The sequence below is a fragment of the Heloderma suspectum genome, chromosome 5 (assembly GCF_057233095.1).
Source record: "Heloderma suspectum isolate Gila_16-S chromosome 5, 16-S_ref, whole genome shotgun sequence".
Taxonomy (NCBI): domain Eukaryota; kingdom Metazoa; phylum Chordata; class Lepidosauria; order Squamata; family Helodermatidae; genus Heloderma; species Heloderma suspectum.
In genome coordinates this window covers 70,117,428-70,137,911 of record NC_139462.1, presented here as the reverse complement: position 1 = coordinate 70,137,911, position 20,484 = coordinate 70,117,428, and the positions used below count along the sequence as shown (strand labels likewise).

The 20,484-nt window shown below is 39.1% G+C and overlaps 1 protein-coding gene across 11 annotated transcripts in view; it reads right to left on the bottom strand.

The window, feature by feature from the left end:
- The window catches only part of RAPGEF2 (Rap guanine nucleotide exchange factor 2), a 251,319-nt gene that overhangs the window by 41,666 nt on the left and 189,169 nt on the right, over positions 1-20,484 (bottom strand). For 10 of the 11 annotated variants that reach the window (XM_084856366.1, XM_084856370.1, XM_084856368.1 and 7 more), the window contains 6 exons: positions 15,879-16,010; positions 7,867-8,044; positions 6,194-6,330; positions 5,077-5,235; positions 2,255-2,407; positions 1,770-1,934 (listed from right to left, as the gene is read on the bottom strand). In XM_084856366.1, the coding sequence (XP_084712492.1) occupies positions 1,770-1,934; positions 2,255-2,407; positions 5,077-5,235; positions 6,194-6,330; positions 7,867-8,044; positions 15,879-16,010 (924 nt within the window). Of the gene's footprint in view, positions 1-1,769; positions 1,935-2,254; positions 2,408-5,076; positions 5,236-6,193; positions 6,331-7,866; positions 8,045-8,511; positions 8,590-15,878; positions 16,011-20,484 lie in introns of those variants that run through there. The other variant, XM_084856376.1, reaches the window with a different exon arrangement.

Genomic DNA, 20,484 nt, shown 5'->3' with positions numbered 1-20,484 from the left:
ATTAGGTCTTAAACATAAAGCTTCACGTATGTTCAACACTCTTTCATACTTGTTTTCTGAGAACAGAAATCAGGCATCATACATTTTACCACAAGCCGTTTATGCAAACGAAAAACCACATCACAGTTCTTTCAATAAGCTAGTTTTGAAATGGTAGTAATTTGAAAAGAAATCTCATTTTTCTTGCTCTGATCAGCATCAGAATTCCCGGAGGATGAAAGCTGACATTGCTTGCTACTTTTAACATTTCTTAGCATCCTACTTTGCAGTCTTCCCAAAGTCAAAGGGCCATCACCTTCAAAGTACAAGTTGTATTCTTAAGGGTACAGAAAAGAACTTCTATGAAGATTTCGGAAATAAGTCTTTAGACAATAATAGATATATAGTGATTTTAAATATCTTTTTATAGTAGACTCCTTTCACCCTTTTGGCGATGATTAGCCGTCAGAAGAGTGTCTTCTCTTTCTTGACATAATTTAGAATTCCAAAGCCTTCTAGTAAAACTAGCGACTACCAACCCAGGAAGAAGTTCAAGCACAAGAATTGGGGCAACAGGCTCTGAGCAGTTTTATAAAGATAATAGTTTGAAAATAAACCTCAGTTACTTTTTTGTTCTTAAAAAAAGGCCTCAAGGGCATGCTAGATTTTTTAATGCTCCTTTAATATGCGTTTTAGTTATGCTACTTTAGTTCAAAAGAAAGACTCTGCTCCTGGTGCGTCAGCAAACTGACTCAATACCAATAGCCACAATTCATTATACAGATTTTAATAATGTGGCGCTAATACAACTGTCACTTTTATGTATTTACAAAATAGTGACTTTATTGCAGTCCTCAATAACAATGATCTGAGTTTAAAGGATCCATAAATAGCCATTGACATGAACAATGTACTGTTAGGAACCCTCGGGGTACAGAATTTTCAAGAAAGATCCATGTTCAGCTACAATGCCTCCAAATTGAAAGCATTTGCTTGAATTCAGCAACCTAACATTAATTAAGGCTTCCTAACTTAGCAGATGCCTAAAAATTAAGACATAGAACATAAATGGAATGGGGAACCTCTGGTCTGCAGGTCTAATGTGACCCTCAAGGCTCCCCAATCTGTCCCACAGACATGCCCATTTCCCTGGCATGATCTTTATGCCCCTCAGATCTGGCACAGATACGCTGAGGAAAAGGCCCAATCTTCATTTCCATCTGGCATACTGGGTGGCGAGGATTAAAATTTCCCACCCAGCACACTTCAATGGGTATGGAACTCATCACTTCCTCAGCTGATCTACATGAATCAGCTGAAGTGGGGGAGCTAAGAGTGTGTCTCTGTGAATGGCATGTATGTGTGCCCTGAATTTCTAACCCCCGATAAAGCCTTTCATTTAAAAAAAAAGAACCTCTATCTAAACTCAAAAAAATCTGGATAAAAGATAATCAGTTGTGAATGTCAAATGTGAAAGCGTTGATTGGACCACTCAAAACAACAGAGGAATGAAAGTTGTTTAATTGACTCTCAATTTTAGATGAAAATGGGCAAATTCAACAGCTTCTACTAAATTGCATTTGGATACATAGGGTGAAATGAACAGGTGGTATACCAGATTATATCGATTCTTTTTCCCCTATGTAGAAATGCTTTTCCCTTTGGAAAAATGTGTTTGTCACCTGATTTCTGTCCAAATAACTACAGCAGTTTATAATTTGTTTTAGGACCTAATCAGTGCATATTAAAATACAGACAGTTGTATTTTAAAAGGTCATGATCAATGCAACCTTATCCCTGAGGCTAGGATCATTGAACCACTCCAATAACTTCTTTCCCACTTCCATAGGGCTGGAAAGGAAGGTCCTGTAGGTCAACAAGAAATCCTCTATAAATGTTGGATCCACTACTGAGTGTTCTTCCACCAAATGCATTGTTAACCTTTCCGACGTTCCCTATAAAATGTAAATGTTCAAATGTCAACACACATGAATGCATTTCAACTTGTTTTTGACAAGCTGAAATGCTACTTTTTATTTAACTAAAGTTAAGATGGTATGGCATATTTACTGGACTAAATTTACAATCATGCAATCCACTGAATACAAAAATAAAAAATAGTTACTTCCCCCCTCATGAAATTATCTTTATCCAAAATCTGCACAATAGGATAAGATCTGTAAACATTAAGATATAGATCAAAAACAGATATAAAGAATATTTGAAAAGAGCATATAGGATTTCCATTATGTACATTGTGATATACAAAATATACCTTGATAACAATGTGACCCTTTCTCGTTCCAGTGCGATCCAATTCCCTATGCTCTTTAACCATAACAATCTCTCCTTCCTCTTCTACCTTCTGCATGTTTTTTTCCACTTGATTGAGGATGCGGCAATAATCTTGCTGGGCTATGCACACAAACTAGGAGAAAACATATTGCAAAAGACATATTCAAAAGTAATGGCTTCTAAATTTTTAGATTATTTTTTGTCTGGAATACTTTAACCCCTAGTGCTATAGTTTTGCTATAGTTTTGCAATCTCAAGTGTAACAGAAACCATGAACTCAGAACTCTGACACCATGAGGCTGATTTAGAAATAATAAGTGTTAGTGGAATTACTTTTCATTACTTTTCCTTTGTATTTAGGGTAAACACATATTTTTCGAAATTTACTCTGAAATCAAATCCAGAATATGTTAAAACAGAGGCTTAAATAACATGAAGCCCAAAACATATTTCTCCGATTTTGGAACAGCTGATTATTAAGACGGCAACTATAAAAAATACAATTTCTCTACTAACATTGCAGTTATATTATATTTTACACAGTGAATGAGCAAATGTGCTTTACTACAATTTCTGCTACAGTAAGTAGCTGAATAAGCTAGTATAATAAATTCTACTATAATTCTTGCCTTAGGAAAGTACATGATCAATAGATTCAATATTAATTGATAAGAGGAGAGTGCAAAAGCTGGTTTGAAACTCAACATTAAAAAAACTAAGATCATGGCATCTGGCCCCATCACTTCCTGGCATATAGAAGGGGAAGAAATGGAAGCAGTGACAGATTTTACTTTCTTGGGCTCCAAGATCACCACAGACGGTGACTGTAGCCATGAAATTAAAAGACGCTTGCTCCTGGGGAGGAAAGCTATGGCAAACCTAGACAGCATAGTAAGAAGCAGAGACATCACCTTGCCGACAAAGGTCCGTCTAATCAAAGCTATGGTTTTCCCAGTAGTAATGTATGGCTGTGAGAGCTGGACTATAAGGAAGGCTGAGCGCCGAAGAATTGATGCTTTCGAACTGTGGTGCTGGAGAAGACTCTTACGAGTCCCCTGGACTGCAAGGAGGTCAAATCAGTCCATCCTAAAGGAAATCAACCCCGAGTGCTCATTGGAAGGACAGATAATGAAGCTGAAGCTCCAATATTTTGGCCACCTAATGCGAAGAGAAAACTCCCTGGAAAAGACCCTGATGCTGGGAAAGACTGAAGGCAAAAGGAGAAGGGGACGGCAGAGGATGAGATGGCTAGATAGCATCACGGATGCAATGAATATGAACTTGAGCACGCTCTGGGAGAGAGCGCAGGACAGGAAGGCCTGGCGTGCTATGGTCCATGGGGTCACGAAGAGTCGGACACGACTGAACGACTGAACAACAACAACCACAGAAATCTCATATCACTATCTTCCCCTGTACTATTTCCCCAAATAAAAGCTAAAGCTTGCTTACTTTTTCTTTAAGGAAACTCCTAGTTTCCATCTTGAGGGCATATACAAAGTGAATGATGGAAGGAAAATCCCTTTTAACTGTTGTCTCCAGTATTAAAACAAACAGCTATTTCTTTCCCTCTCTTATCAAGATACTATTGCCTAGCATAAGAAAATTCCAATCAAATCTGTGGTGGTTTCCATTAGACAGCTGGGTCCCTCTCCTTCCGAAGAACACTACAATACTTTTTAAACTCAATAAACCATGTTCACTAAATACCCAGATTATCATCACCTACGTTTCTTGCCAACTTATTTTGATCTACCTATCAACGTATTTCCTTTTATCTTGGAATACAAACTTTCAGATCTTAAGTTTTGATGCTCTTACATTTTAAACTGAACATGGATTTTACCAACATAGTAACAAATATTCCTATCAGGTCCATTAACCATGAATACTAGGTATTCACTTTTCTCTTCACATATCACTGAAGTTATATTTGAGATTCTGATAACTTCTCAGCACCTAGTACAAACCACATTCTGTTTTCTCTTGATTCTAGAACAGACAGCCAGATATTTACAGCGTTTATTGTTCTCATATAAAATGGTACATAATGGCCTTGTTCAGATGCAATGCTAAACTTTAATTTAATTTAGTGTTACATGAACTAGTCTTGAGCTTCGGAACTCCCCACTCACCTCATCTCCTTTGGCACAGCTGTGAGGAAATTGGAAGCTTTCATTTCCCTTTTTTCATTAATCACAGTTTATCTTTATTCCCTGAACAAACTGTGGTTAATCTTAAATATGGTTTAGGAAAATAAGCCAACAAGCCAACTTCAAACCATTGTTTATGAAGTTGGCTTGTCTCTCTAAACCGAAGTTACAATTAACCATAGTTTTGCGTAAGACATAATGATAAACTGTGGTTGAAATGTGCAATAGAGAACTGCAATGCTAAGCAGGGTCTGTGCAGTCTACCTGGAAGTGGGCATGGCCACCTGGCCTGGTGGATCACCTCCCTCATGGGTGAGGGGACTGCTGCCTAGATCACCCTAGCCCCCAGCAGGTGCATTTCCTCCAGGTCAGCTGGGAAAGCCTTGGCTGGGCAGATGGCCCGAAACCCTCAGCAGTCACCACATCCTGGGGTCAAGGAAGAGAGGGCATGAAACCATTAAGAGGTTAATTAATAGCAGAAACAAAAAATCCCAAACCCTTCCTTGTGGCTGTGCCAGAGGAGGAGAGGGGAAAGTGCACAAGCCCAAGGCTTCTGCATGTAACACTAAACCATAGTTTAACGTTATGTCTGGACCATGCCAATATGTGCATACTATTCTAAGAGCTCATTCAAATTTTCAAGTTCTACCTGGCAGTCATCCACTTTGGTTCTCATTACTCCTTTCATGTATTCTTTGTCCATAGTAGGGGAAACACCAAAACTGTTCCCCATGCATAATATTTCTGTTCTTCCATCAGGATATGTTACTTCCACAGAACCATTCAAAATAACAGACCAGGAGTCCAGCTAAAAACAAAACACAGTTTGTGAGACATGAAAAAAGGCAAAGTGATTTCACCTTTTCAGGTAGCATTATACAAACTTTCTTTTCATAACTTCTGGAAGGAAGGAAGGAAGGAAGGAAGGAAGGAAGGAAGGAAGGACGGAAAGAAGGAAGGAAGGAAAGAAGGAAGGAAGGAAAGAAGGAAGTAGAAAAGTTTACATAGCAAACATATATACTTAGAATTCTCAGATGTCACTTCAACTTTCGGCAAACTTTACTAACAAACTGTATACACCCACAGAGGGTACAGGAGGTACAGACACTTTACTGCCACCTCTCCTCTCCAAGCAGGAGAGGAAAGCCTTCCCTGCACAGGGAGGGAGAGTTGCAGGGGGAGGGGAGGTTTAACCCTTGCGTTCCCCAAGATCCTGATGAAGATCCTGTCATGGAGGGAGTCAATATGGCATGTGTGTGTGACGGCACGTGACAGAGAGGGAGAGCAGGGGAGAGAAAGAGAAGTGAGATGGGGAGGGGTGCCCAGCCTCTGCCTACTGCTGGCTCTGGCCATGCCCACAGCCAGCATGTAGCTCCTGACCTGCTACCCCCTGCCACATGTAGCTGTCAGGGCCAAAAAGCTTGGCCACCACTGGTAGAGAGCAAGAAATAGCTGGACAATTCCAGTATTTAACCACAAGCCTTCCAAAATTCAATTATTTGTGGTACAATACTCAGAGGTAAGCATTTATATTTGAGTAAAGGCAGCCAGATTCATAAATGCATATAAGAGCAAGGTATCAATTTTACTGAAATGTCAAAATTGTAACCAAGCTACATCAAACTCATTCTGTTCAGCAAGTTATCCTGATTATTTGTAAGCAACAGTACAATATTATTTTGTTCACCAGTATTAGTTTAGAGCATGAGAACAACATTTCACATACTGCAAGGAGACTCAAGTAATTACAGACAAAATTTACTCACCTCTTCTCCATCATTTAGAACTATGGTCCCTGCCCTTTCTACAACTGCAAACACCATCACAGCACAGAGTTCTCTCCTCACTGACATCGTCATATTAGCAAAAGCTGGTAACTGATGCATAAATTCCAGGAGTTGTTCTAAAGGACAATGAACACACTGAGTAATACATTTATAAGCAACATCTTAGTAAGGAGAGTTTAGAAATATGCTCTAGGATTCTACAACTTGCATTATTCCACAATGTGCTGCATGCTGTAAAAATATTTTAACTGTTTGCTTCTAGTCTTTCAAGGAGTAAATCACACTGTGTTTAGTAACCAATGTAATATGCAAATATATTAAAACAGTTGTCACCTGAAAGATATCCCACCAGTCTGGCGATATGTAAGTGGCCACCCTATACATAATACATTTGGGAGATTAGGCTCACGGGGACCCACTGCAGGGCCTTCTCTGCAGTGGCCTTCCTTGCTGCCTGGAATAAGCTCACCGAGATCCAACTTAGTCTTATTCTGCTGGTGTTTTACAGCTGATGTAAGATACTCCTCTTCCACCATACTTCTTATTTCTTACAAACAGTTTTATTCTGCAGTTTCACTGAGAATACCCAAGGCAGTAAACAGCAAACAAACACCTTTGAATGCATTTAATGTTTTAGAAGAGATTGTCACAATTCGTATTTGAATGTGGTTATATTTTAGTCAGTTTTATGCTGTTTTATTGACTATTCTGGGAAGCTTCTGATTATTCTGATCTATCTGCCAGAATTAAGATACTGAAAATAGGTCACACGCTGACCTGCTTTGCATGTAACAACAACCCAGATTATGGGTTGAACATAGGTTTTTGTTGAATTGTGGGTTGTTGTTGAATCGTGGGTTGTTTAACTATGGTTGTTAACCACAAACAACCCAGAGTTCACAACCCAACAACAAACCATGGGTTCTCTTCCTGCTTTGTTCATGGTTAACACCCCATAGTGTAGGGTTCACATGTAACAACAAACCAAGATTTAACAACAATCCATGATTCAATGACTTCCCATACTCAACCCATACTCTGGGTTCTTGTTACGTGCAAATCAGACCACTGTCTTTGGGACTAGGACTGTTTATAAGCAAAATACGGATGTTTTCAATGTGCTTGAAGCTCTATTGTTTTACCATTTTAAAACCATCACATCAAGAACTTCAGAGGCAAATTGTACCTTGTGTCGTAAATAATGCCAATACATACTGAATTTAAAGAGACAACACGCGTAACAGGGAACCAACAGTGTAATTTTGATTATTTTAAAGCATTCCAGTTCTGTTGCAACATCTGATTACCTATAGCAAGCTCATTTATTCTTTTTTGCTGGAGCAACCAGCTTTTTATGAGCAAGTTACCATCCTTACTTTGACAGGAAAGGGGCCTTTAACACTTATCCATTTTAAATCTATAGTTTAAATGCTGAGGTATTTGCTACACTCCAAAACATGTGTGGTCTCTGACATCTATACTTTCCTTTTATTTATTTTATTAAAGTTTTTATTTTGTTTTATTTATTGAACTGTTTCATGTAGTTAAATTTTGGAAGAGAAAATACATCTCCAAAAAATCTGAATGCCATTAAAAGCAAAAAAAGGTATCTTTCCCCTCTTTTCCTCTTTCTAGCTTCCATTGTAGCTTACCAATATCATCATCTGTCCTGTCTATTGGGTCTTTCTCTAGGCAATCTCTAACAATATCCCTGCTCATCAGAGGGTCAGATGCCCTCTCAATATCTTCTTCATCATCGTCATCCTCAGAATCGACTGCTGTCTCTGGTAACCCACTCAGGTCCATGTCACCAGCTTCACTTTCTGTGGCCTGTAATGATGATAAAGTATTCAGAAAAAGACCCATTCAGCGCATTCCCATGAAGCTATCATAACTAACAATATCTAAATAAAGTTAATTTAATATTCATTCCATGGAAGATCAGTGTTCAGTTTTTCTTACCACTTTTCCACATACTGTTTCCAAAAATGAGGGAAGTATGCAATAGGAATTCACTCAACACTCTAACAGCCACACCAATCAGAATGAATAAAAATCAATGCTTTAAAAATTAAATTAAAATTAATTTAAATGTAAAAATTAAAATTTTAAATTATACGCTTTTCTTAAAGAGTAGCCAGGTTGATATTAAATAATCGAAATATAGCATTATCAATACCTCTGCCAGATATACTGAGTTAAAGGAGCATTTTCTATGTAAATGAAGAACCAATTTGATCATTTCTCAAATATGAATTTTACAGTCTACCTATCAAACGTAGACTTTTCATTCTCACCTGATGAAAGCACACTATTTTAGTCTGTCCAGTAACTTTCAGACCTTACTTTGACCTATCCAGTCATGGACATCTAATTTTAGTTCTTTGTTTTTGTGAAGGTGAGGCTGGGCCAAAGCAGAGTGAAGCAGAAAGAAGCAACACTGGAAAGAAGGAGAAGACAAAATTGTCCAGTGCACAAGTTCCTATATTCCAAAACGTAACCTTACAAACTGTCATGGCTGCTGGTCATAATGAAGACCCTATCTCGCAATGTTTTAAAGATATGCCCTCTATAGGTAAAACAGGTATGCAGTCGGACAAAGAGATGCACGGCCTAGTTGTAAGAATGAACCAAGAGGGTAAATACTACTCTTAGGGAGCAACCCTATGGCTGCTAGTCAGTGGCTAGATGGCTATAGGATATGTAGTTTTCCGGGAACTGACCTTCCTTGAGGCAGCACGGAACGGCCCCAAGCTCAACGCTCGGAAGAGGAATGCAGAGTGGCCAAAATGGGGCATTCCGGGGGGGCGTTCCGGGGCGGGGACATCAGTGTGTCACCCGGCAGCCTCCTCCCCCGCTCTGCCTTCCCGCGGCTAGACAGCTGAAATCGGCTGTCTAGACACAAATGCAAGGCAGGAGAAGCGCAGAGTGAACGATCCCCTCCGTGGTTTTCCTGCCCTGCATTGGATAGGTGGTCACCTCCGAGTTCGGAGGAGGCCGCCTACCCCCATAGGATTGCACCCTTATTTAGTTATATATTAAAATGGTTTAGCGATCAGATCTGAATAATTGTTTAGGACATGGGTGGACAACTTGTGGCCCTCCAGATGTTTTGACCTACTACTCACCATAGGCTGTGCTGGCTAAGGCCGATGGGAGTTGTAGGCCTAAACATCTGGAGGGCCATAAGTTGCCCATCCCTGGTTTAAGAAATATATATGAAGAAGTATCAATGGAAAACTTTGATTTAAAGTAATGATTAAAGTCAACTTTTTTTCTTGCTGATTTAAATCAATCCACCCCTACTTCTTGCGTATACATGTATTGACTGTTTTCATGAGAAGAAAAAATGGAAGACCTCTAAAGAATCCAGTGTGGATGCACAGGGAGCTCTCTAATGAACTGAAACTTAAAAATTATATGTATAGGAGATGGAAGGAGGGTCATATATCCAGTTGCCCTGAACAGTAAGGATGGTGTCAGGAAGGCTAAGGCCCAGAATCAGTTGAGGCTTGTGAGGGATAGCAAAACAAAAAACAAAAAAATGCTTTTTTGGCTATGTTCAGAGCAAGAAGAACAAGAACAAGGAAGGGATAGGTCTGCTATTTAGGGAAGATGGTGAAATGTTAAGAGATGATAGAGAGAAGGAAGAACTACTCAACTCCTATTTTGCTTCAGTCTTCCCCTTCTCCCATAAAGGGAATTCTGGTGTGGGTGTGTGAAGGTGGTGGGAACCTAAGCTTCACCCCCTGCTGGCTCTAGTTATGCCCGCCACTGCTGCACACTGCCACCTAGAGTACACGCATATTCTGGAAGAGGGCATGGCTGGCTGGCAAGAATGCTGAACAGGATCACTCCACACTGCAAACATTTTGGTGCAGGTCCCACTCGTATCATAAAATTGTAAACAGCAAGGCTATTAAGATAAAGGGCTTAAAGAAGGTTGATAACTTTTTTAAAAAAAAACTGAACTTGAGATGCAGGGAAAAAACCATGTAAAGTCATTGTGTCTGAACCAAAGACTAATTATAGTATCTGCCAAATCTAATCTGCTGTAGATCATATGAAAATGAGAAAAATCTAGCCAACACATAGCTTAAGGTCGTTAATAGGTACCCAGAGGTAAATATATTTTAATGTTTCAATTTTAAAACCAAACATTTAATAAATCCCAAAATATATCTGCCTGTCATCTCAAATAAAGCTGTTTTTTCATCAGACCTGGAATTAATGTTAGCAGTAGCTAAGCTTCAACTGTTATGATTTTAAGGAGATGAAGAGCCTACTGAGAAGTTCTGAAAACCACTGATTTCAAACTCATGCTTACTAGGCATGAGGTAAAAATACTAAAGGTCAAGCAGCATTATAACAGGCATGAAGTGTTGTTGCTGTTGTTTTAGTGAATTTATTTATAGGTTGCAAATTCTAGTGTTTTCTTTCCAGTGGACATTCTCTTCCTATAGCATTTGTATAAGTGGTTCATAATGTACAGCTGGATGAATGCTATATCATAGAAACAGTAAATCTGACATTCTAGCCAAGCTAAACAGGATATTGTACATATAAAGAGATTATGAAAAGCAAGACTACTCCCTACTTTCTACAAAGCTCATTCATTTTGCTTAAACATGGAGTAGATCCTTCTATCACTTAAGGCTGCAGTCCTATGGATGTACTCAGTGGGACTTACTTTTGAATAGATATGTACAAGATTGCACTGTAACATTTTGCCAGTGCAAGATAAAATAAAGTAGTCAAATAGAGGAATGCAAAACAATAACAACAACAACAACAAGCACTATAGGGTAGCTGTATCTTAATGTTACCTGCTGACTATCTACAACAAGGGTGGGCAACCTGTGGCCCTCTAGATGTTTTTTGGCCTACAGCTCTCATCAGTCCTAACCAGCATAGTCAATCTGGAAGGCCAAAAAGTCATAGCAAAAAAATCTGGAAGGCCAAAAGTTGCTCACCCCTGATCTACAAGCTCCACAGGATTGAAAGTTTCAGTAATTTAATTGGGGGTGGGGAGCACATAAGGAATTTTAACACACCTGAATTCAAGAGTAACAAAAAATACAATACACATATATCAAAGAAGTTGCAATGAACAAGAAAGTCACAAAGAGAAATATCACAAAGAGAAACCAAAATCAAGAGATCTAAGCAAATGAAAGAAATGGACGCCTCTGAAAATTCTAGGCTGAATTTTCAAAATATGGTGTCCAAGGTGGATCATATTTGAGCAACTTTTTCAGGAAGAAACCCCTGGGCAAACAGTCCTAACAAGTTGCCCTCCTTATTCAGACACCATTTTTAGATGGAATAATCCATTAACTACCTCAAAGAGCTTTGCTGGATGTGAGTCCAATGATCCAGTGGTGGCGGCAGGTCAGATTACTTGCGTATCTTGTTTATCCATCTAGCTCAGAATGTCTGTTCTGACTGGCAACAGCTCTCCAGGGTCTCTGACATCTTCAGTTAAAGGCACATTTTAAGTAAAAAGTTCACAGTCTGTAAACTGGCAGTTTCTTAAGTGAACGACCTCCTTGCCATGTTCCACACACAAAATACTATTTGCATGGACTTCATCTTAATTGTTCAGAGACAGCATGGCTATAATGATAGTTGCTAAGGAGCAACAGTGGGAGACAGCTACTGCCTTCATGTCCCATCTTGTGAGCCTCGCATAAGAACCTAGCTCAGAATGTCTGTTCTAGACATTGCATTCCTGTTGGCTACTGTGGGAAACAGGATGCTGGACTATATAGATCTTTGTTGTGATTCAGGAGAGCAGAGGGTCTCAAACTTTCTATATCCATGGCCTACATGAGAAGACTGAAAATTACCAAGTCCCATCAGTCACTTCAAATGGCAGTGCAGGTCCTAGAGTAATCAGCTGGCAATTGCTGACATAATTTTCTATCGGTATCTAATCCCTCTTTCTAAATTAGTAAATTCTGTGCCTCAGCAATTTCCTTGTGGCAGGGTGTTCCATAGTTTGGCTTTCCTCAAGCTAAGTAGAGTCATCAGCTCTGGAGGTATTGTGACTCAGGTTCCCCATTTAAAGCAGAATCCATAGGATGTACATGGAGAAGGCTTTTTATTTTATATTTTCCCTCCCCCTCACATGGCTCTCAAAAGTATTTTTTTTAATTCATCTGTGTCATATTGTGTCTCTTCCTCCTTTCACACTTAACTTGTACCCTATCTGCTCTACCCTCCAACTGAAGCTTCTTTCATCCCTCTTCCCTGCTCCTTTTATATTCAGTTCTTCATCCTATAACAGCTTCCCTCTCTTGTTAATTCCCAGATTATCACCATCATCATAACTATCATCATCATCATCATCGTTATCATATTGTTATCATAAACAACCATTTATCTCTTTCCAATTTCCTTAAACACCTCCGCTGGCCCTTTCTCCTCAGAGAAGGGCTATCTCCCTTCCTTTCCTCCCGCCTCTCGAGTTTCTCTGTTTCCCAACCACCTTCACTCAGTTCCACCTGTGTGGATAGGTGCGCACACACACACACCCGGACTCTTCAGTTCCCAAGGCCCCTGCCCAATGCTAGGTTGTTCTCCTGGGGTGGAGCAGGTGACTCTTGTTGCAGAATCAATCAGGACAGGTTTCCTGCCATGGCAGGAGATGGGGAAGGAGGAAAGGATGACTGGTGTGTGTGTATGTGTAGCAAAGTGGGCAGAAGCTGCAACAGAAGCCCTAATGCTACTCTCCCTCTCCCTCAATTTATCCACCCCTTTTGCCTCCTTCTCTCACACTCTAGCCACTCTGACCATCCACTATCTGTTTCCTCTCCTCCCTTCTAACTTTGCATGCCAAGCCTTGTTCTCAATCTAACCAACTCCTGCTGCCTCATGTGCCTATGCACTGTGCAGTGGTCCAACCAAAAGGCTATAGCATGACCACGAGGCAGGCAAGTGAGGAGAGACTGGGCAAGCTATGGTACCCAACCCACAGTTTGAGAAACACTGCAGTATGCTCTTCTTTATGTTCTTATGACAGTGAGGAACACTGACATGCAAGAGAAGTAATTGTCTGGATGTATCCTAATGGAGAACAAGTTTCCAGAAATGAAATGAAGCACAAATCTATGTCAATATAGAAACGGGTGTAATGTTTAATGTTTTCCATCAACAAAGCATTATATATGCTATTGCTTCTGAAAGCTAGGCTGTAGTTATCGACCATTGTCCCATTTGAAGCAGTTCATCAAGATTAACTTGTTATTTGCTCTGTTTCCAGAATTGTGCTACAAATAAGTTGACAATTACAGAGTGAAGTTTAGAAGTCTCAGATCAAGTACTAGAGTGGAAAAATTAAGGAGTGTGAGCAATTTGTTGACCATGTAGTCACAGAATACAATTATATCATCAACTGGAAGATCACTTGTATTAAATTTCGCTGAGTATAGTAAATCCTACAGTTTGTTCAGTTTTGGATTCTAGAATAAAAGCAGCTTGTTTTGGGATGGGTGAGTACATTACATTTAATCAACTGAGGGACAATTCATAAGTTACTTAATCCTCCCTAATGCCTCCACATGGAGGCCACATAATGTGGAGACAGTGTGTGATATGTCACAGCTGATAACCATGCAGTTTGGCTGGATCATGTGGCCAGACATTTTATGGCTGTGATGTGGAGCCACAGGTATTCAGTAGTGGTTCATGGCACCCTTTAAATAAAGGTCACAATTTTTGAAACTGTAACTGTAAATCCATTTATAATTGTATCAAAAGGGAGAAAAATATATGGCAATAGACATATATATGAACAAAGAGGAAAAAAGCTTGTTTAATCAACAATGACCTTGTACGTATTTTTAAAAATCTAACTTATCAGAAGAATTGCAACAGTGGTGGTGATGGTTCTCCCACCCACACCCCAAAAGGCAGCATAAACCTGAAACCAACAGATATCGATTCCCGTCTTTACGCCGTTCTTTTTCATTTCCACCTGTGCTATATATCCAACTGTGCAACATTTCACTTTCAGCAAATCAATGTTGTAAACAGCAATAAGTCCTTCGTGAGCAGTTACACTGCCAGCCATCATGATGTACAAACAGTCCTGGTGTTCAATACGAAGTCTAAATCATGAGATTTTATGACTATACTCTTTGTGCGGGACGGGATGGGAAGTATTTTGTTCTGGCTACTGGATACTTCTAATCAGATAACTACAGTCAATATTTCAGAAGATAATCTCTAACCTTAAAGTCCAAGAATTTCTTAGGGTGCAATCCTATGCATGTTTAGATAGAAACAAGTCCTGCAATGCTGGCTGGGGAATGCTGGGAATTGTAGGACTGTTTTCTGTCTAAACAAGCATGGGATTGTGCCTTTACGGACATGAAAGTTAGTCAGTACAGGATTCTAACAAGCATGAGAATCTAGAGCTTGCAGGGAAGAGCATAACTGCTTACCCTGACCCAGCAAAATATTTATACGCATAATATTAGATTTTTTCAATATATTCAAAAGGACCTCAATGACCTCTCACAAGTAACGATTCTAGAAGGATTACATATTTTATTTTGGTAAGTAATTCTCATCCTAAATGGATTTATTTGTCTTTTATGTATAACACATGACATACGAATTTAGAAACAACATGAATATTTAAATAGGAATATTCTCAGATTATTGCCGAAAGCATCTCAAGATTCAGCTTCATGATTTATTCAAATCAAAGAAGGTCTATGAATTTTCATTGCAAACAGCTGCTCTTAAAGTTGCACTATTAAACACTTGCTATGAAGCTAATCCAAGAAACAGTTAATTGAGCACGCAACACCATAAATCAGGTTTGCAGCTAATATTTTTCACTTCATAATCAAACATGAGGTAAACAATTACTTCTGGATGTAATTTGTAAATACCTACATAAGAAAATATACAAATTTCACATGAAGGAAGAAACCATTGGCAGCATTCAATGCTTTCACAGAGCTAGCGCTAATGATGTTGTGCTAGTGTAAAGGCAATGCCAGAATATCATTACCACTTTCTATACAAAGGGAAAAAGCAGTAATTCGCCACTGAATTTCGGTGGCAAAGTACGAAATGTAGTTAGCACTTGCTGGGCAAGGGGGAAAGGCTTGCTGGCCTTTGCCCAGCAAGTGCTAACCACATTGTGCCAGCGTTGGTTTATGCTAGTACAATATCATTAGCATTAGCACTGTGAAAGCATTGGATACTGCCCCAAACTAGTAAGCTCCACAACACAGTCAGTAACATCAAGGTTTACACAATTTACAATTTAAAAAAAAGAAAGGAGATTAATGGATACAGACAATATTCAACGGTTTTGAAAAGTAAGATTACATATGTACCAACAGTGTGAGTGCTACAGAAGTCTCCATTTTCCACAAGTCATCTTCCAGTGGCTTTTATTTGTGTATTGACTATGAATCTGATTCAAATAGCTTTATTTCAAAAGGAAAATTAAATACATGAACACATACCAGGAAATGAGGGGGATCGTGTAGATGTGTTTCTATGTAGGCTATGGAACTAAGCAATGCAACAGGGGTATTTAACTGAATGTCCCCAGATGCCATGGAACCATTCTATGAGTTTGCTATTTTAAAAACACAGATTTTTACCCTTAGTAGGTAAATTTAATTGCTTACTATCATACCTGGTAGATATCGGATAGGCTGCTGCTTCCAGAATCACTAGTGATGCTACATCCTGAATGACTAGATGAAACGTGGGTCACCTGTGGGTGGAGACTGTCAGTGAGGTGCAGTTTTGTGAAATCTGCAGGAAGCTGTAGAGAGAAGTAGGGGAAAAAAGAATTAAAATGTATATGAATGCACACACTTCATAAACACTTAAGTGATCCATAGCATATATCTTTGCCAATACTAAAGTCATACAAAATTTATTAAGGGAGTCCTTATGGTTTAAAGATACAGGACAGAAGGATTGAGGGGGTAATGCTTAAGTTATTGGATTACATTTCCAGCCTTTTAGTTGATTCAGACTTACATTTTTTAAAATATATGACAAACACACAAAATGTGTTTGAATAGAATATCTAAGATTGTAAGAATGGAATAGGCATGGCTAAAACAGACCCTTCAAATTACACATCAGTAATTTCCACTGGAATCATATGAACAGTCTCAAAGGAATCAGTGTGAATTACCATGGGTGTATTTAGGGCTACAGCTATTGGCCTGATTTAAACATAACATTATTATGAATAAACAGGAGTGGCTAAACAAACTACTGACCTTCCATTCGTGGGTTGGTTAGTGTTACATGTGAACCACAAACGCTGGCTTGTCCCTTCCTCAACAAGCCAGAGAAATAACCAAAGAACAACCATGGGCTATTTCTCTGGCTTGTCAGGGGAGTGATAAACCAGAGTTCCTGGTTTGCAAGTAATGCTAAATAAATCCCGAGTCACATCTGTGGTTTGTTTAGCCACTCAGGTTCGCAGCACCAGCATGCTGCTTCACTCACAATAGCCCAGAATTTGAAGAAAAAAAAAAGGGTTATTATTACATGCAAACCGAGCCATTGACTTCTGTGAACAGAACACTTGCTAATGTTTAAATATAAGAGCTTTGTGCAAAATAGGGGTGAGAGGGTAATGCTTAAGTTATTGGAATAGGTTTCGAGCCTTCCTGATGCTTTAGGATTATAGAAACCAATTATAAGTACTAAAGTAGGCTTTTGACTTGTGAGACACAAATACAAAAGCACAGCCATACATCATGCAATGTGTCAGTAAAGGAGATTGTTTTAACACAAAGAAAGGAGCCCTGAAATTTCTCTTCTAAAGAAAATCACAGGGGGCTCATGGACAGTGTGAGCTCTCCAAATTGCTATGCATCGTACTTGTGTGGGTGTTTGTACTATTTCTGTAAGTAGCAAGTTGAACTAACAAATAATAAAATCTTTCCTCCATCTAAGCCTTAACTGCTCACTCTGAACCTATGTTGGTCAGCTATGGTCACCTTGCCTTTTATGCATCACCATCATTCTCATCATCCTTCATTTACAGATTTCAAGAGGAACCAAATAATACAGACCAGTGGATACATGCAAACTTAACTTCAAGTTTGCAAATCCCTCCCAAGCATTTGACATCCTTACTGGTGGTTTGCTGGGGAGTTCCAGCCACCTTGACCATACGCTTCAAATAGAATAAAGTATATGTGGTGGAAGGTTGGAGGTGCATAAGGGAGGTGTGATGGATCTTACCCCCTCCGATGCCTTGCCTCCTCTCAATCCATTTCTCTAGCTGCTTTCTCCATTTCCAGCTGTGATACTGGAAGTGAGTCAGGAATGGAAATGCGGCTGGACCAACACAGTGACCCGATTCACAAGTCACAACTAACTATGGATTAAACACCCATAGTTTGCTGTGGCTGCACTGGAGCACATGCGCACTGGCTCCCATGCACTTGCTTGCACTTTACATCTGGCTTTATAAACAAATCAGGAATGCCCCATTCCTGCTCTGTTGTGATGTGTGAACCCAGCACTCTTAGGGTTAAACAACCCAGAGTTTTAACCTATGCTTCATTGTTATGTTAGAACTCTTGGTTGTTTAACTCTAAACAACCCAGAGTGTCAGATCTGCGCATCACAACATCAGCCCCAGGAATAGGGCATTCCTGGTTTGTTTACAAAGCCAGATGTAAAGCGCAAGCAGCAAGCCCATGGGAGGAAGCATGCTCGCTCATTCCTGCTGTATCCTGGGGCAATTCATGGGTTGAACAATGCGTGAACCAGGTCACTGAGCGGAGCAAGGCAAAAAGAGGAGGCTCAGCTAGATAACAAAGCAGTTTGGCTGTACTATACCCAAATTTCAGTTTTGAAAGCATAGCTCTGTAACAACCTCACAGCCTTTCCTGGAAACTTCCACAGCTCAGCCTGAAGACAGTCAGCTGGTACTGAGAGTGGTAAGTTGTGGCAGAAGCAACTACTGGTCAGCTAAGGATATTAATGAGAGTATTATATAGCAGTCATAGATCTACCCTTGCCCTTCCCCACTCCTAGATCCCACTTTCAGCCTTCAAATGCAGAGCCTAAATAAGATTGCTGTTCTCATCTTAAAGAGCATCCTACACCTACCGAATCTATCACCTAATAAAGAGTAACTACACAACTAAAACAACTCAACACCTAAACTACCCTTATTTTTGCACATTTCAGTGCCTTATTGTACTGTATTCATGTCACATTATGTGCACAAATATTCTCTCCTCTCCCCAGTTTTAACTACAAACGCTTCACAGGTCATATCTTGAGATGTTTTCAAAAGCATTATTTATATAGCACCATCACTGTACAGCACTTTACCAAGTGCAAGAGGGCAGGCCCCTCTTATAATCTATAATCTAATTGAGGGGGGACAACAAGGGAAGGGAAATAAAGGCAGGATTAAAAGAGGAAGAATGTATTTATTTCTGGTTGGGGGTTGTGTCGAACTACCTATTAAAATGTATGCAATGACCTAACAAATAATTTAACAATTCCTTTTCACAATGCTTAGAAACAGTCATTTTTCACTTCCTATGTTAATAACATGCAAAAGAAATAAATGTTTTTCTACCGTAATTGTGCAATCTTTGAACATAAACTGGGCAACAACATTCCCTCTATGTTGCAAAGCCCTGGTTTCATTTTGGTCTACCAAAAAGTGAGCGTTTAGAGTGACTAAGCAAATCTACAAATTACAATAATGCAATGGAGTACACATCACTGTTTCACTAAATTACTTTAGAATTCTTTTGCCTGACAGGTATATTTCAAAAAAGGACCTTCCATCACCCGAATAGCTCTGAAGAAAGGCAGTATTCAGTAGTGGAACTTCCAGCTTAAAAGCTCTTGAGGGACAAATACTCTTCCCCTTTCGGAATTCCAATTCCTAAGAATTGGAGACATGGTCAACTTATTTTTATTATTATTTTTCTTCCTACGCTAAGATAAAGTGCATACCATACTGGGTAGTATAAGGTACACATGTGTACCTAGAGATAGAAATAAAGCAAGTATGATGTTTCACTATTTAAGTAACACAGAATAGGTGATCCATCCCAAAATGTTCTATGGCAGGGCAAGGGGTCCCATTTCTATTTAAATAAACAACAGAAGTTGACATCTGTGTTTTGATGCCTACCCTTTGGGACTCTACAGAAAGTCACTTTTAAGCATTCCTCCCCAATTTCTACACACAGTCTTTATTTTTCTGACATTCAGAATTGCTCTCTTGTTTATACAATTCTCTGTTAACAACAAATTCTAAAAGATTCTATTTACAGGTAAAGCACCACAATATTACATAGTGCTGTTAAATACCTTGCAGCAGCACTTTGTTCTAATTAAAACTAGCATTTTGATGAAGAGGTGTGGTACGTGCAATAATGAATTTTTTTTCCCAAAGGCTCATGCATTTGGGGTGGAGGCAGTCAGAGGGAGAGTACTCTTGTTTCTCAAATGTAGTCTGAAGAATATAAAGCAAAATGTGAATTCATGAGTGTCACTATAAATTTATAGTACAGTTTCTGATTTATAATTTTGGTATGCAGAAAAATATGAATTGCAAAGTGCAGAATAGTCTATACCAGTTTAGAAATAGGTGATAGCAACTGAATATTTGGGAAGATATACTATGACCACTCCTTTAAGAGTAATTCCACAATGTTCAAGGCCCATCAGTATTTCAATGTAAAGCTGAAAAGAATAATCTGGTATCTCACTTACATGAGGAAAGTATGAAAGGGACAGTGAAATGTTCTGATATTTATCATTTCCGAGTGACCTTATAGAGAAGTATAAGGATTGCTGACACAGCTCAACCAAGCCCAGAGACAAAGGCATTTCAAGGTCCCATGGGAATTTTAAAAAGTATATCTTCTATGTTATTCCATTTCTATAAAGCTAACACGAAGACATTATTGAATAATTGTTCAATTACCAAATCTGAAACAAACATAAAAATTACATCTTCCATTTGTCTGAAGATTTGGTTACAACATAAAATTGTTACTTTTTTAACATTAGGGAAAAATGGTTAACAGTAAGCAGGATTTGGTGTGGGGGAAGCTAGGAAAAGTAATTCTTATAGTAAGGATTCTTTCAAATTGCTTTTAGGCCGTAGCGCTCCTCATTTGCTGCTCCACCAATGTCAGAAAATCTAGGCCATTTGCAGAAGTTCACTCTATGGTTCTTCCCAAGAGCACTGCTTCAGTTCCCAAAAGATGAGATAATGGCATTGGATGGAA